General features: G+C 45.6%; 1 protein-coding gene and 1 long non-coding RNA gene across 5 annotated transcripts in view; one reads left to right on the top strand and one right to left on the bottom strand.

Moving 5' to 3' along the window:
- Positions 1-4,603: 4,603 nt before the first annotated feature.
- The window catches only part of LOC100451021 (liver carboxylesterase 1-like), a 38,730-nt gene continuing 29,577 nt past the window's right edge, over positions 4,604-13,756 (bottom strand). For all 4 annotated transcript variants that reach the window (XM_054533933.1, XM_054533935.1, XM_054533934.1 and 1 more), the window contains 5 exons: positions 11,787-11,867; positions 11,377-11,524; positions 7,406-7,537; positions 5,270-5,342; positions 4,604-4,985 (listed from right to left, as the gene is read on the bottom strand). In XM_054533933.1, coding sequence (XP_054389908.1) covers positions 4,802-4,985; positions 5,270-5,342; positions 7,406-7,537; positions 11,377-11,524; positions 11,787-11,867 — 618 coding nt within the window. In that variant the 3' untranslated portion in view covers positions 4,604-4,801. The remainder of the gene's footprint in view (positions 4,986-5,269; positions 5,343-7,405; positions 7,538-11,376; positions 11,525-11,786; positions 11,868-13,756) is intronic.
- LOC129050805 (uncharacterized) lies at positions 7,206-13,031 on the top strand. Its single transcript, XR_008514611.1, has 2 exons — positions 7,206-7,944; positions 12,636-13,031. It is a non-coding gene; the product is annotated as an uncharacterized LOC129050805 (long non-coding RNA).

Genomic DNA, 13,756 nt, shown 5'->3' with positions numbered 1-13,756 from the left:
TTGTTAGAATGAGCATCCTGTCTTGTTTTTGTTTGTTTGCACAGCAAATTCCACAGCAGGTCCTGTCTGTCACTTTCCAGCCCAGTTTTCTTGGGCCTCGTGGTGATGTTCACGTGGTTGATACCAAGTGAACTGCTCGTACAGTTTCTGTGAAGACTCTCTGAGTTAATATGAAGAGTATTTTATAATTAAACACATAATAACTATGCAGTGAGTTTTGCTTACTTCTATTACTGCTATTATTCTTTCTTTCTTTCTTTTTTCCTTCCTTCCTTCTTTCTTCCGTCCTTTCCCTCTTTCTTTCTTTTCTTTTTCTTTCTTTCTTCCTTCCTTCTTTCCTTCCTCCTTTCCTTTCCTTTCCCTTTCTTTCTTTCTTTCCTTCCTTCCTTCCTTCCTTCCTTCCTTCCTTCTTTCTTTTGTGACGGCGTTTCACTCTCATTGCCCAGGCTGGAGTGCAGTAGCACGATCTTGGCTCACTGCCACCTCCGCCTCCCAGGTTCAAGCGATTCTCCTGCCTCAGCCTCCCGACTAGCTGGGATTACAGGCACCCGCCACCATGTCTGGCTAATTTTTGTATTTTTTGTAGACATGGGATTTCACTGTGTTGGCCAGGCTGGTCTCGAACTCCTAACCTCAGGTGACCCGCCCACCTCGGCCTCCCAAAGTGCTGGGATTACAGGTGTGAGTCACTGTGCCCGGCCTATTACTGCTATTATTATAGAGTTCAAGGGTACCATGGACTGTTCACCAAAGGCCAATGTGCACTTCCCTGGGTACAGATCCATCTGCTGGGCAGCTCTCAGTCCATCCACCAGGTTGCATTGCCCAGCACTTCTTGGGGAGCCCCAAAACGAGTTTGACCTTGGTCCTGACCCAAGGATCCCACGGTCTGACAGGTTTGGCCTGTGGGCTGCAGCTTACCGACCCCTGCTCTGTAGCGTCTCCCCCCTCTCTGGACCAGAAGGAAAAAATATGCTGTTTCTTCCCTCCACTGAGGCTCAAGGAGCTCTGGGACGCTGTCTCCGACAGGACGACCAGGTGTGGTATGAGGATTCCGCACTGGGGCTGTGGTCAGCTTTCTCATGGTAAGCTTTGAATTTTCCTCCAGCAACAAAGGAGGAAGCACCCAGGCTTTCTTATCAGCTTTCCAGGTGTCAGCAAGAGGGGACGAGGGAAGGCTGAGGCTTGAAAGCCACCAGGAGTCAAACATTGAAACGTGAATTTGGACTAACTATGACGCAGCATTAGGTTGCGTTTTGTGTTTTCTTTAATCCAATCTGAAAATCATTTTTAATTGGTGTGTTTACATCATTTTTGTTTAGTATAATTATTGATACGGTTGGATTAAAATCTGTCACTTCAGCAGTACTTTTTCATTTGTTCCTGTGTCTTTGTTCTTCTCCTGTCTGCTTGCTCGTGTAGCAAGTATTTATGATTTCATGTTATTTCCTCTATTGTGTTATTATTCATGTCTCTTTTTAAAATTATTTATTGGTTTTCCTGGGTATACAATATACATATTTGATTAATCACCTTATACCTTCAGACAATACCAATTACACAAAGTGTAAGAATCTTACAAAACTGTACTTCAAATACCTGTCTCTCATCTTTCATATTATTTTTGTCGTATATTTTATTCTTACGTATGCTCTGAATCCACAGTTCATTGGTGCTATTTTTGTTTTAAACAGTAATTAAATATAAGGAAAAATAGCCTACTTTACCTTTATTTTAAAGTTATATGTAGAGCTTCACTTCTTTGATAAATATCTAAGTTTTTGTCCTGTATCATATACCTTCTGCATAAAGAATTTCCTTTTATATTTTTGGTAGCACAAGTATGTAATTATAAATTCTCTCTATTGTTCATCTGAAAACATTTTTCCCTATATTTTTTGAACAGTGTTTTTGCTGGATATAGAATTCTGCAAAGATATTTTTCATTTGAATACTTTAAAGGTGTCACTCCATTATTTTTTGGCTTGCATAGTTTCCAATGAAAAATCTGCTCTAATCCCTTTCTTTGTATGCAATGTCTTTTTCCCCGGCTGCCTTCAATATTTTCTCAGTATGTGTCTAAATGTGTATGTTGTTGTTGCTGTTGTTGCTGTTGTTGTTGAATCCTGCTTGGGGTTTTCCAGGCTCTTGGACCTATGCCTTGATGTTTTTCATTACTTTTGGAAAATTCTCAGCCATTATCTCTTCAAATATTTTCTTCTGCCTGCTCTGTCTTCTCTTTCTGGGATTCCAGTTATGCATATGTTGGACCATTAGATATTATCTGACAGTTCTTTGATTCCCTGTTTTTTTGTTTTTTCACTGATTTTCTTCATTTTAAGTTGGGTAATTTATACTGGCCTGTCTTCTGCTACACTCATTCATTCCTCAGCTGTGTCAGATCTACTGATGAATCCATTAGAGGCATTTCTAATTTCTGTTACTATTTTTTTTTCATTTCTAACATTTCTATTTGCTTCTTTCTCATAGTTTCTACCTCTCTGCCGAAACTAGCCATCTGTTCATGGAAGTATTCCATATAGTTATTTTAAATTCCCAGTCTGTTAGTCTAACACCTAGGTTATCTCTGAATCTGGTTCTGTTGATTGCTTTGTTTGTCTGTCTGTCTGTCTCTCTCTCTCTCTCTCTCTCCCTCTCTCTCACTCTAAGTGATGCTATTTCACCATAATACCATGACTAGAGTGCAGGTGGTTATTCATAGGTGCAATTACAGTGCACTACAGCCTTGAACTCACAGGTTCAAGCAATCCTCCTGCATCAGCCTCCTAAGTAGCTGGGACTACAGGCATGCACCACTGTGCCCAACTGCTTTGTCTCTTGTTAATAGGTGTTGCTTCCTTTATAAGGTTTGCAATTTTGAATTCAATACTTGACATCATGGGTAAGTGAGTTGAAACTGAAGTAAGTAGTATCCGTGACAGGAAATGGACATATCTTTTCTTCTGCTGCTAGACTGATTTTGTGTGTGCACGCATGTGTGTGTGTGTGTGTGTGTGTGTGCGCGCGCACGCGTATTTCGAGTGTGGTGATCGGGGAATAGTTTTGTTGTTGCTATGGCTATCATCAACGCACCATCTGCTTCAAATGCTTCCAGTGCTCCCTTGTGCTGGTTCTGGTGTGCTTGTGTAAAGGCTGGTTTTCTGAACGATTTTCCTAATGTCTTGTTCCACTCTCAGCTTTAGGCCTGTCCTGTGCACCTGCTTTTACAAGAGGGTTGCTCTGCATGCTTTGCTGTCTCTCCCAGCAGCAGATTTCTGTTACCTGGGACTTGCTAACTCCATGGTAGCAGCCAGGAGTGCCTGCTCTTGTCGTGGTCCAGCCTCAACCTTAGGCAGGACCTTCATTTCTTGCTGTTGGAGATGGAGGTTTGTCAGAGATATTGACCATCCCCAGCAGTAAAAGACCAATAATCTGGGCCCAAGATGACTCCCTGTCCCTCTCCCAGGGGTATAGAGTTTTAAAAGGTTCCTTATCTTCAACGTCAATATGTCTCTACCAGTACCTTGAGGAGGACAAGATTTCCTGGCCATTCTGCAATGATTGAAGGATTTTGTTCTTTAGGGGTGAAGGGTGTGAGCAGGGCTCATGCCTGCATTCCTGAAGGCAGACTTTCTCCAGTCTTACTGTCTACCCCAATCTTTCTCATGGGCCCTGATAAATACCCATGGAGTAGAGTCCGTGATGGGAGTCAACTCCCCATGGGTCCATGGTTCCCAGAGGTTTTATACTCTTACAGTGGCCCACACTTGGCCTTCAGCACTGAATAAAATTCATAGAGTATTTCTGCTCATTATGGTCACGCTGTCTCCTGCCTGCAGGTGAGAAGTAAGCCAGTGTTCACATCCCACCACTCCCCCTAGGTGCTCGTCTTCCCTTTGATTTCGAGAGAACCATGTGCCTTGCAACTTCAGCTCTTTGGTGCAGGAAAAGTTATGATTTTGAGGATAATCCGGCTTCCTCTTGCTGATAAGGTGGGAATGACATGCTTTAGAGCTTTCTACGTACTAACAGAATCCGGAAATCACCCATGGGATTCTGAAAGACACAGTTTAGGATGACCCTCTGGAGAAGAATGGACCACCTCCAAGGTGGTCACTGCCCACACCAGAAGTGGTCCAGGCTACAGAAGGAGTTTAGACCGGTTGTTGGAAGAGACAGCCTCATGGAGGGGTATGGGAGGCTAGTGTACATACTCAGAAAGGTGTTGCAGGCCTGTGCAACGGTCAGTAAGTGCCATGCAATGGTGCCATGGGATCACCTCAGCATGCCTCCCTCTTCCCTGATCCAGACTCATTCTCAGCCTGGGCCACTTCCATTTCCACGGGCAACTCCAAATAGAGGGTAGGGATCCTGCCCCCTGGCCATCCCAACTCGTATTGTTGGAAATTGTTGGGGGCCCAGAAACGTGCATCAGGCCCAGAGCTCCCCTGAGCACCGTCCATGACCCAGCCCTCTGGACTCTGCTCATCCTGAGACCAGGCCATCCCCAGCAAAGCCACCTTCCTTCTCACATTGCCTCTTTCATCATCGTTCTGTCTCTGAGGACAAAGTATTAATCTCCAGTGCAAGACACAAGCACCAATTTGGCTTTCAAAAGATCCTTTATTCCCAAAGCTGAAGTCACAAATACAAAACTTGCTCCTTCATGGCCTCTGTCCCCGGCCCCCCTCCACCAGACAATTCCCCAGCCATGGTAAGATGCCTTCTGAACCTGCAATGCCTTTCGCAAAAGACCCCAGTCTTTGCTCCTCCAGGCTCCCAAGGCCGGCTGGATCTTCATTCACAGCTCTATGTGTTCTGTCTGGGGTGGCTTCTCCACTGCCTTCTTGGCAAAGAGGTTGGTCCAGAAAGCTACTTCTTTGTCCTTCAGCTTCTGGGCCGCCTGGGTGTTGGCACCAATCTGCAGATACTCTTCCTTCTGGTTGTACGCTGGCCAGTGGGGCAGCCCTTCCCCATTGGGGTTTCTGGAAACAGAATCAATTAGAATTGCCCCAAAGCTGCTGTGTGCTCCCAACAATCTTCAGAGACATGCGAGGAAGCCCAAGTTATCTCTGTCAAGAGGCTTGTATACCTCCAGAGATGGAGAGCTCGCTATCTCCAGGGGCGGCCTCTCCATTTGTGGAGAGCTCTCATTGTCAGAGTGCTACAGAAGTTTGATCACTAGAACCTTAGAAGCTGCCCCTTCCCAATAGGCATGCCCCGCCCCCCACCCTCACCAGCCGTGCTCTGTCTTTGCCACCAGCCTCACCCATTGCGAGCAAAGTTGGCCCAGAATTTCATCACCATCTTGCTAAGTCTGATCTCCTCTTCTGAGGCACCCTCTGTGGGGAAGAAGAAAAAGAGGCTTTGTTACTCAAAGTGCGGTCGGTGGACCTGCAGCGTCAACATCACGTGCGAGTCTGCTGGAAACATAGTCTTGGCGCATGCTCCACACCCACTGAGCTGAAGTCTGCACTTTTAGAAGATCATGGTGGATTTGTGTGTACTTTACCTTTCAGCATATCTGACCTAGGGCTCAGCAATGGGCATGTGTCATTCCACTGGCTGGCTGCCTTTGTCTCCTGTGACCCTCGCCTGCCTCCTCCCCGCTCAGGGTCACAGGAAATGCCCCACCCCAGGGTTTCCTCTACAGCAACCCCACCTCCTAGGGTTGCTCTCTCTTGGGTCTTTTCTCCCTTCCCAGCACACACCCACAATTCACATTCTGAAAAACAACAGAGCCGCAAGGCGCCTAAGCATGCACAGTGAGATGCCCAGAGGCGCTGGTGCGTTCTGAGCAGCCTTGGGGTGAGTCCCATCTGATCTGTAACTGCTGAGAGTTAAGACTTAGAAGACACTGTGAAAGGATTTTTTTTAAATATTCTATAATGTAAACTAAAAATAAAATCCTAACACCCCCAACTGACTGAACACATCCTCTCTGGGCTAAGGGGAGCCTCGAAAAACCTTCAACTCTGTTCCTGCCTGGGAACGGACAGGAGGTCAGACACGCCTCATAATACTCCCTCCCTTTTGTGATTTAGACACCACCGGACCAGCATCAGCAATAAAATAAAGGTCATCATTCTGACAGAACACACTCTTTGTGGCAATAAGACACCAAATTAAAAACGAGACCTAAGGCCACGTCGGGCAAGGGTTCAGGCCTACATCTTTACCCTTAAAGAGTCCACTTTGTTCTCACTGCCACGAGGTGCTTCTCTTTCTCTAGCAGCTAAACCAGCACTGGCCTGGAGTTAAGCAAAATGAAAATAATAACAACGGCTGCAGCTGGGATACGCAGACAAACAGAACCCTGACTCGCCAGACTTAACTACGGCTTTGATTGCATAAGAGACTGATTTCAGTAACTTTCTCCAGATAAGAACATCACCAACCATGGACTGGACCTGGCCGGTGTACAGAGGCTCCCCACTTGCTGAGCTTCGTGTCCTGAGAAGACCTTTGGACTTACAGGCCGTAATTGTAATACATTTAAATATTAGGTGTCCACCACCAGGTGAACATGGGCCATGTTACATACGTGTTTGTTTAATACACATGTGTCAGGACTGTCTTCATGAATATCCATTGCTCCCCCTGTAACCTGTTGAACAGGTATGTTTAGCCAATCCGTTCACATAAAGCTCCTACCCAACCCCTCCTTCAATGAGCCCATTTCTGGGCTTGGCCAGAGGCACCTTCCCAGCCTATGGGATGGCCATCTTGCTGACTATAAACCATATAAAAAATAGTCTCTTCTCCTATTCCAAATTCATACATCCTGTGAATTCTAAATGAACAATTATTAAATGTAAAGGTTTATGAGTTTTTGTTAGAGACAGACAGAAAGACAAACAGACACACATTAGACCTGACTCAGGGTTAACACCAATTCTAACCTCACCCTCACTCACTTTCTCAGCGCTCCTGGGAGAGGGAAATTGATTGGTGGCTTCTCAACCTAGAGCAGGGCCCCGCATGTGTCCCACCGCCTATCTTGTTGATGACACAGCCCAGGATTCTGAGTGTCTGTGGCAGAGGGTACGTGAATACACATCCTCCCTCAGGTGTGTTAGAACGGGAGGAAGCCGGGGGACAACCCAATGACATTGAACCCTGTCATAGTGAATCCTGCAGGAGACCACCCCCCCCCCCCACCATCTGTCTTGTTGATGTCACAGAGCAGGATTCTGAGTGTCTGTGCAGAGGGCACATGAATACACATCCCCCCTCACATGTGTTAGAGTGGGAGGAAGCTGGCGGACAACCCAATGACATTCAACCCTGTTATACAGAATGAGGAAACTAATACCAGGAGAGGACAAAATTGCTGAAGGCCACCACACCGAGACTGGAACCCAAGTCTCTAACTCCTAGCTCACAGACAGGAAGGAGCCATTACCTTTTAAAAATGGGGCCCCAAAGACGGAGAAGAGCTCATCCCCATGGTCTCCTATCACCGTCTTGGGTTTCATGTCTGATGAGAAGCTTGGACGATACTGAAACTCATACATGTAGGTTGGCGCTCCAGCATCTGAGAAGACAAGGATTCATGCACAGTTCATGTTGCCAGACAGACACCTGGAGGCTACCAAGATCTCCAGCTCTGCAGGAAACCTCTGGCTGTCAGCACAGTAGAGAAACAGTGTCACAGGAAAGCTCAGTCATGTGCTCCGGGCTGCATAGCTGTCTGAGGTGGAAGCGGAATTTGAGCCAAATATGTGTTCAATGAACAAATGTTTTATGAGTGAATGTGGAAACCCTGGGTCAATTCATTTAAAATAGCTGCCGGTGCAGGGACCCTGACTCTGCCTCGTCAACCCCTTTTCCTGCTGGTGCATTCTCACACAAGACAATCTCTCTACATCTGGTTACACCGGATATAATTCATTGATAACAGACTCGCGTTCATTCACTTGGATGCCATCTCCACCCTGACAGGTGTGTTCTGCCTCGTTTTGAGCATTTCCAGTGTTTTTCTCACCCATCCTGAGAAGACTGAAGCAAATCCAAGTTGCTTGTCTGAACATGAGGCTATTTAAATACAAACATATGCAGAGAGGGAACAATCTGCCTCTTGTGTCTCAGGAATCTGTGGTATTCACTGCTTTATAGCTCACTGTCCCCATGTGTCTTGCTGCCTGCCTGGCCTGGGAGTGTTAGGGTGTTAAGGCAGTAAAGTCCTGGCAGAGAAAAGAAGGGGCTGAGCAAGGGTGACCTTGCCTTTCCCCTGCCCTCTTTCCTTCTGCTTTCCCCTCGTCTCCCACCAACAAAGCTCTCCTGTCCCAGCCCCAAGAAGATGCCAGTTTCCCAATGATTGGCTCATTGGAGCCACAGATCGCTGCCCCTTCAGGGCTACCTCGTGGGCCGCCTGGCCCTGTGCCTCAGCACTTTGAATTTTCCACCTCCCATATAATTTGAAAATCATTTTGAAAATCCATTTTAAAAATCAAATTTAAAACATCACTCATAACTCTACCACAGAGAATCCTTCTTTTTTATTTTAGCATATTTCTCTTTTATGTATATAAACTTGGGATGATATTATATATGTTATTTTGTAATATACTATCATCACTTTTTTAAAACAATTGTTTTTGTAGAGAAAAGGTCTCACTATGTTGCCCAGGCTGATCTTGAAATCCTAGGCTCTCGCAATCTCTCACCTCAGTCTCCCAAAGTGCTGAGAGTATAGGTATGAGCCACCACCTCCAGCCATAATTTCTTAACATCCTTAAATATTCAGCCACAAAAGGATTTAACAACGGGGGCTCATGCATCCCTAACCTCATGCCCCACCCACACATGTCATTTCAGTGTGAGAATGAAGAATAATCTATTCACTCATCTTTGTCAGCCTCCTGCACTGCACCCTCGGCTCAGCACGAAGAGCACTTGGGAAGATGCCATCCTTCTGTGGCTCTGTAATCCACCTGTTAAATGGCTGCTTCAAGGTCAAGCAAAACTTGCTAAAAGGAGGGTTTGACCTTGCCTTTGCCATTCAAACAGAGGAACTCAGAGCCAACTATAGCAGAAAGAGCCTCTGTGAATGAGAGAACTTATAATAGGCAGCATGCTGCCCAAAATGTAATTTGTAAAATCTTTTTGGCTAAAGCCGTTGATATTCATACAATTCCTATAGTCACAACACAAGTCTTCAGAGGAAAGAACGGCACAGTTTTGGGCAAGGACAAATAGGCACAAGAAGAGAAGCAGAGACAACGAAAGACATGTCATGAAAGACATGCAAATGAAAAAAGGGTGATGTGCTTCTTTCTGGTGGGGCAAATTGGTGCATTAACTTTTAATCTTAGTATCCCAAATGAGAAAGGGAATTAAGAAATCCACATTCTTATGCACTGGAATGCAAATTTGCATTATTTGCCAAGAGTTCAAAAATATTTCTATGGTCCAGCCTAGTTATTCACTTCTAAAAAGAATCCGAAGAAAATTATTAGACATGTGGTTAGAGACTTATAAACATTAGACTGAGCTCAATGTTATTGTAGCATCAGAATATGAGCAACCAGGCTAAACAACTAATAGGATAGAAATATTAAAGCCTATTTAATGAAGCCATTTCATGGAATAAGGAATGCTTTGATGAGTTTGTATCAACATTCATAAAATCTTCACACCACAGTGTTCTATGAACAAAAACAAAATATGAAATTGATTTTTAAAGTATATAGGACATGAAAAATCTTTAGAAGAAAGCACAAAAAAATTTATACCACTTGCCTCCAGGTGGGGGAATTAGGAGTGATATCTAGTTTCTTCTTTATGTGTTTCCATATTTTCGAAACTTTTGCATATTAACTTTAACATATTAACTTTATATTCAGAAATGTTGTTTTTATCAAAAAGAATGAGACACAATAATAAGTGAAAGTTGATAAGATCTGTGTAGTCCTGGCAACAAAACAAAACAAACAAAACAAACAAACAAAAAAAACCACAATCCTGACCTCAAAGTCATGGGAAATCAGATGAAAAACAGAGGTTCAGCATTGCTCAAACCATCAGAATATGGAGATGGAAACACTATATGTAGATCAGATGCAATGCATGGGGCAAAGCCAAGTTTAAGACAGAACTGATTCAACTCCAGTGGTCCTGGTTATAGGGTTTTATCAGAACCCTGTGAAGAAGTGAGAGTTATGAGCACCTGCCCCTTCCTGTGCAAAGGAGTGTCTGGGCACCTGCTAGATTAGCTTTAGCTAGTTTTTATCATGCTTATGAAATTCTAAATATAAAAATTCTTCAAGCATAGTTAGAGAGAGGACATTTCCTGGCTTGCAGACTAGGCGAATGAGAGCTGGAAAAAAAAAGGAGTGTCCTGTGAGCCTCCTCTAGTTGGCACTTAGGAAAGGACATTCCTCTAGAGGTGAACCCATGCATCCCTAACCTCACGCCCCACCCACACAGCCTTGGGTCAGTGGTAGAAGGTCCTGCATAGACCCTACCCTTGCCCTGTGCTTGCACGTTCCTGCACACACTGAGACAGACAAAAGCCAGCCTCAGACATTGCCATTCTCCAAACCACCTCCCCCACACCCACCACAGCTCTTCCTTTTGTCCTTCTTGGTCCTGGACAATCCTCTGGATCCTGTGCAGTGCTCCCACTCTTTTCCCAGCTCCAACACTTAGCAAACTTGTTTGCAGCCAACTTGGACCTTAAAAACCTTCCAAGACTCATCTTTCAATATTTGTCCTACAGCAGCCCTATGTCCCATGATAACTCCAGGCATGGAGCCCTTGCAGCAGATGCTGTCAGTGTCTCACCCATAGCCCCTGTTCCTGGGCATGCCAGCCTGACTTCCACCTCCAGCATCTGTAGCTCCTGGCCTGAGGCCTTTGTCTGGTCACAAGAGACTAACCTGCCCTTGCGTGCAGCAGGTCAAAGTCACAGGCAATAAACAACCCCTTGCAAGAGCCTTCAACCAATGACAAGTGGAAGCTGATGGATAAATACTCCGGCTCCCTTGCCACACAGATGGGATGCCCCGGAGTGCATCCCATGTTTCCATGTTTCCAGGAGTTTCCCAGCTCCAGTTGTCCAGAGTGGATACTCCCTTGGCAATGTATCATGGATTGGATTCCATCTCTTTCCTCTCTCACTTCCCCACATCCCTACTGTTGTTATCTGGGATCATCACCTTAAAAAACCACTTGCCTCTGGATTTTTTTTCTCACAGTCTGCTACTGGCATAAACCAAAATAAGACAGCACCTCACTCCATGCCATATGGAATCAGCCTTTGAGGCCTGACCCTCGGCTGTTTCCACACCTGTCTATGCTGGGAGGTAGGTGAGTCAGATACAGAAGCTGGTGGGGTCCATATCCCTCCCCTGTTCCACCTCTAGGACTCACCTCTGTGGTTTCGGGCCACAATCACAGATGGGACACAGAACAACACGTCCCCCATTAAGTCCAGGAACAGGTCTTTCTTTTTGACAGGGTCGTCTGTTCCTCCTAAGTACTTCTCAATGGCTTCTGGAATCAGTTCCTTAGGAATGTGCTAAAATAGATCAATAAAGTGACCACCACCCCCTGGTGAGCCATGTAGCTTCTCCAGCCCACCAGGAAGGGCTGCCTCAATGATAAACCCCACAAGCCCTGTGCAACTCCCCACTAGGGTGGAAAGTGAAGTGGGAACGGTGGAAAGATGGGAGAAACCCTGAGGCCCCAGTCTTCATTCTGCCATTTAATTGCTCTATAATTTGGGCAATCCTTGTCCCTCTGTGGGTCCTAGCCAATTCCCATGATTCCTAGACTCTTACAACCAAGGGGTAGGACTTCCACAAGAGTGACATGGCTGTCTTCTGGTCCAGTTTCCCTTCGGAGAGTGGATAGCTCATCAACTGTTAAAAAAAAAGTTAAGCATTTATGAATCATTGGGAATTAACAAGAAGAAACAAACTGACCAACCACCCAAACCAATGCAGACTGAAAGTCCTCTAATTTTTTGAGCTTTCAAGGGCATGGGTTTTTACTGAAATGGGCAAAATCAATGAATCAAATGGGCTTATTTCCAGAAAATCAAGCATTGCAAAGATTACAAAAAAAAAAAAAAATGTGGAGAAGCTGTGACAGTGTTTTGCAGTATGTGTGTGTGTGTGTGTGTGTGTGTGTTTTGTGTGTGTGTGTGTTTTGTGTGTGTGTCAGGCTGGCATCCCTACAGTGGTCAGTGACACTGCAAGGGAAGGTGTCTGCCAGACCAGTGTGGAATAGAGGGCTTTGGGGAAGAGGATGTAGACCTCCCAAGTACCCCCAACCTGTCACAGATGACACTGAAAACCTTAGATCCTGCCTTCATGGCTTTGGTCTTTGGTATAACCTCTGAAATCCTTCTGAGGGGCAAACTTCATATCTCTTCTTACAAAACAACTCTGCCCAAACCTCTGCACTCAGAGACTTGACCAAACTCCAGCATTGCTTCTAGCAGCTTAAGGCTGTGCCCCTAGAATGACCCCAGTATCCTCAACATACCTGCCTGGGAAGGCTCAACCTTACCAGGACAATTTACTCTGCTCCAGCCAAAACCTAGAGAGAAGCAGACAGGCCCCTGAACCCAACTAGAGCAGTTACTTTAGAAGCCTGCACTGATAAACACTTTCTCTGCCCTTTAGGATGTGAATCTACCACACAACCCCATTTCCTTGAGGACCTGAGAGCCTTCTCTTTGCAATGCAAACATTCAGGGAGCTCACTCCTGATCTTCCCGGTCCCTGTGGAGAGTAGAGCCTAAGTTCAGTGGATTCTTCCTGCAGTCTAACGCATGGCTTCCAGTCCTGAAGATAAGAGGAGTTTGTTTCTGCCCCAGGTGAGCCAGGTTGAAGACATCCAGGTGGTCTAGCCACATGGACCAAACCTCTCTCCACAGCCCACAGTGTCTTTCCCTTTGCAAGCTCAGCCTTTGAAACAGCGCTAGGGGTTAGTTTCGGGGATTTGAGTTCAATCCATACTGGACTCTTCTTTCCTCAGTCCAATTGTGTTACTGAATAAATTCTGTCCTACTGCTTTAATCATGATGAGCTTTGTGTGTCCTTGACTGGAAGGAGAAACACTTTCACTTTCAGAAGTCAATCTTTATTTCTTCCACTTTTTTCTTCCCAGCTTTTGTTTTAGGTTTGGGGGTACATGTGCAGGTTTGTTACATGGGTAAATTGTATCTCTGGAACTTGCTGTATGGATCATTTTATCACCAGGTATTGAGCATAGCACCTGATTAGGTAACTTTTCCATCCTCTCCCTCCTCTGACCATCATCCCTCAAGTAGACCCTGCTGTCTGCTGTTCCCTAGAAGTCAATGGTAAATCAAAAGAAGCCACTTTTTTTGGATCTTTTCAATGAGGTGATGAAGAGCATGAGTGATTTATGGGGGAACTATGCATACCCAGCCCAAAGTGGGAAGCCAGGAAGCCCCCGACTGCCTCTCCGGACTCCTCAACTCCTTTCCCCTCCTAGGCCCCCTCAGTTTTCCCATCTGCACAGTTATTTTCTCTACTGGCCCTCCCAGCACAGACACTTCAGGATTCTTCAATAGGAAGGCAATCAGAGAGTCTGAGGAGAGGGGATCCCAGGGCCCTGATATCCCGGTGACAAATGTGCCCTCCTGGAGAAGGTTTCCATGGAAATGTTAACTCCTGCTGAAGGGAACAGCTGCCCAGGACTCAGAGCGGTGCTTGGAGAGGGAAGCACTCTTGGGACCAGAGAAGGGAGGGCTGATGGGGGTGGGTGAGTCCCTACA

Source organism: Pongo abelii, chromosome 18, assembly GCF_028885655.2.
Source record: "Pongo abelii isolate AG06213 chromosome 18, NHGRI_mPonAbe1-v2.0_pri, whole genome shotgun sequence".
Classification (NCBI taxonomy): Eukaryota; Metazoa; Chordata; class Mammalia; order Primates; family Hominidae; genus Pongo; species Pongo abelii.
Note: the sequence above shows the minus strand (reverse complement) of the source record. Positions and strands in the feature narration are given on the sequence as shown.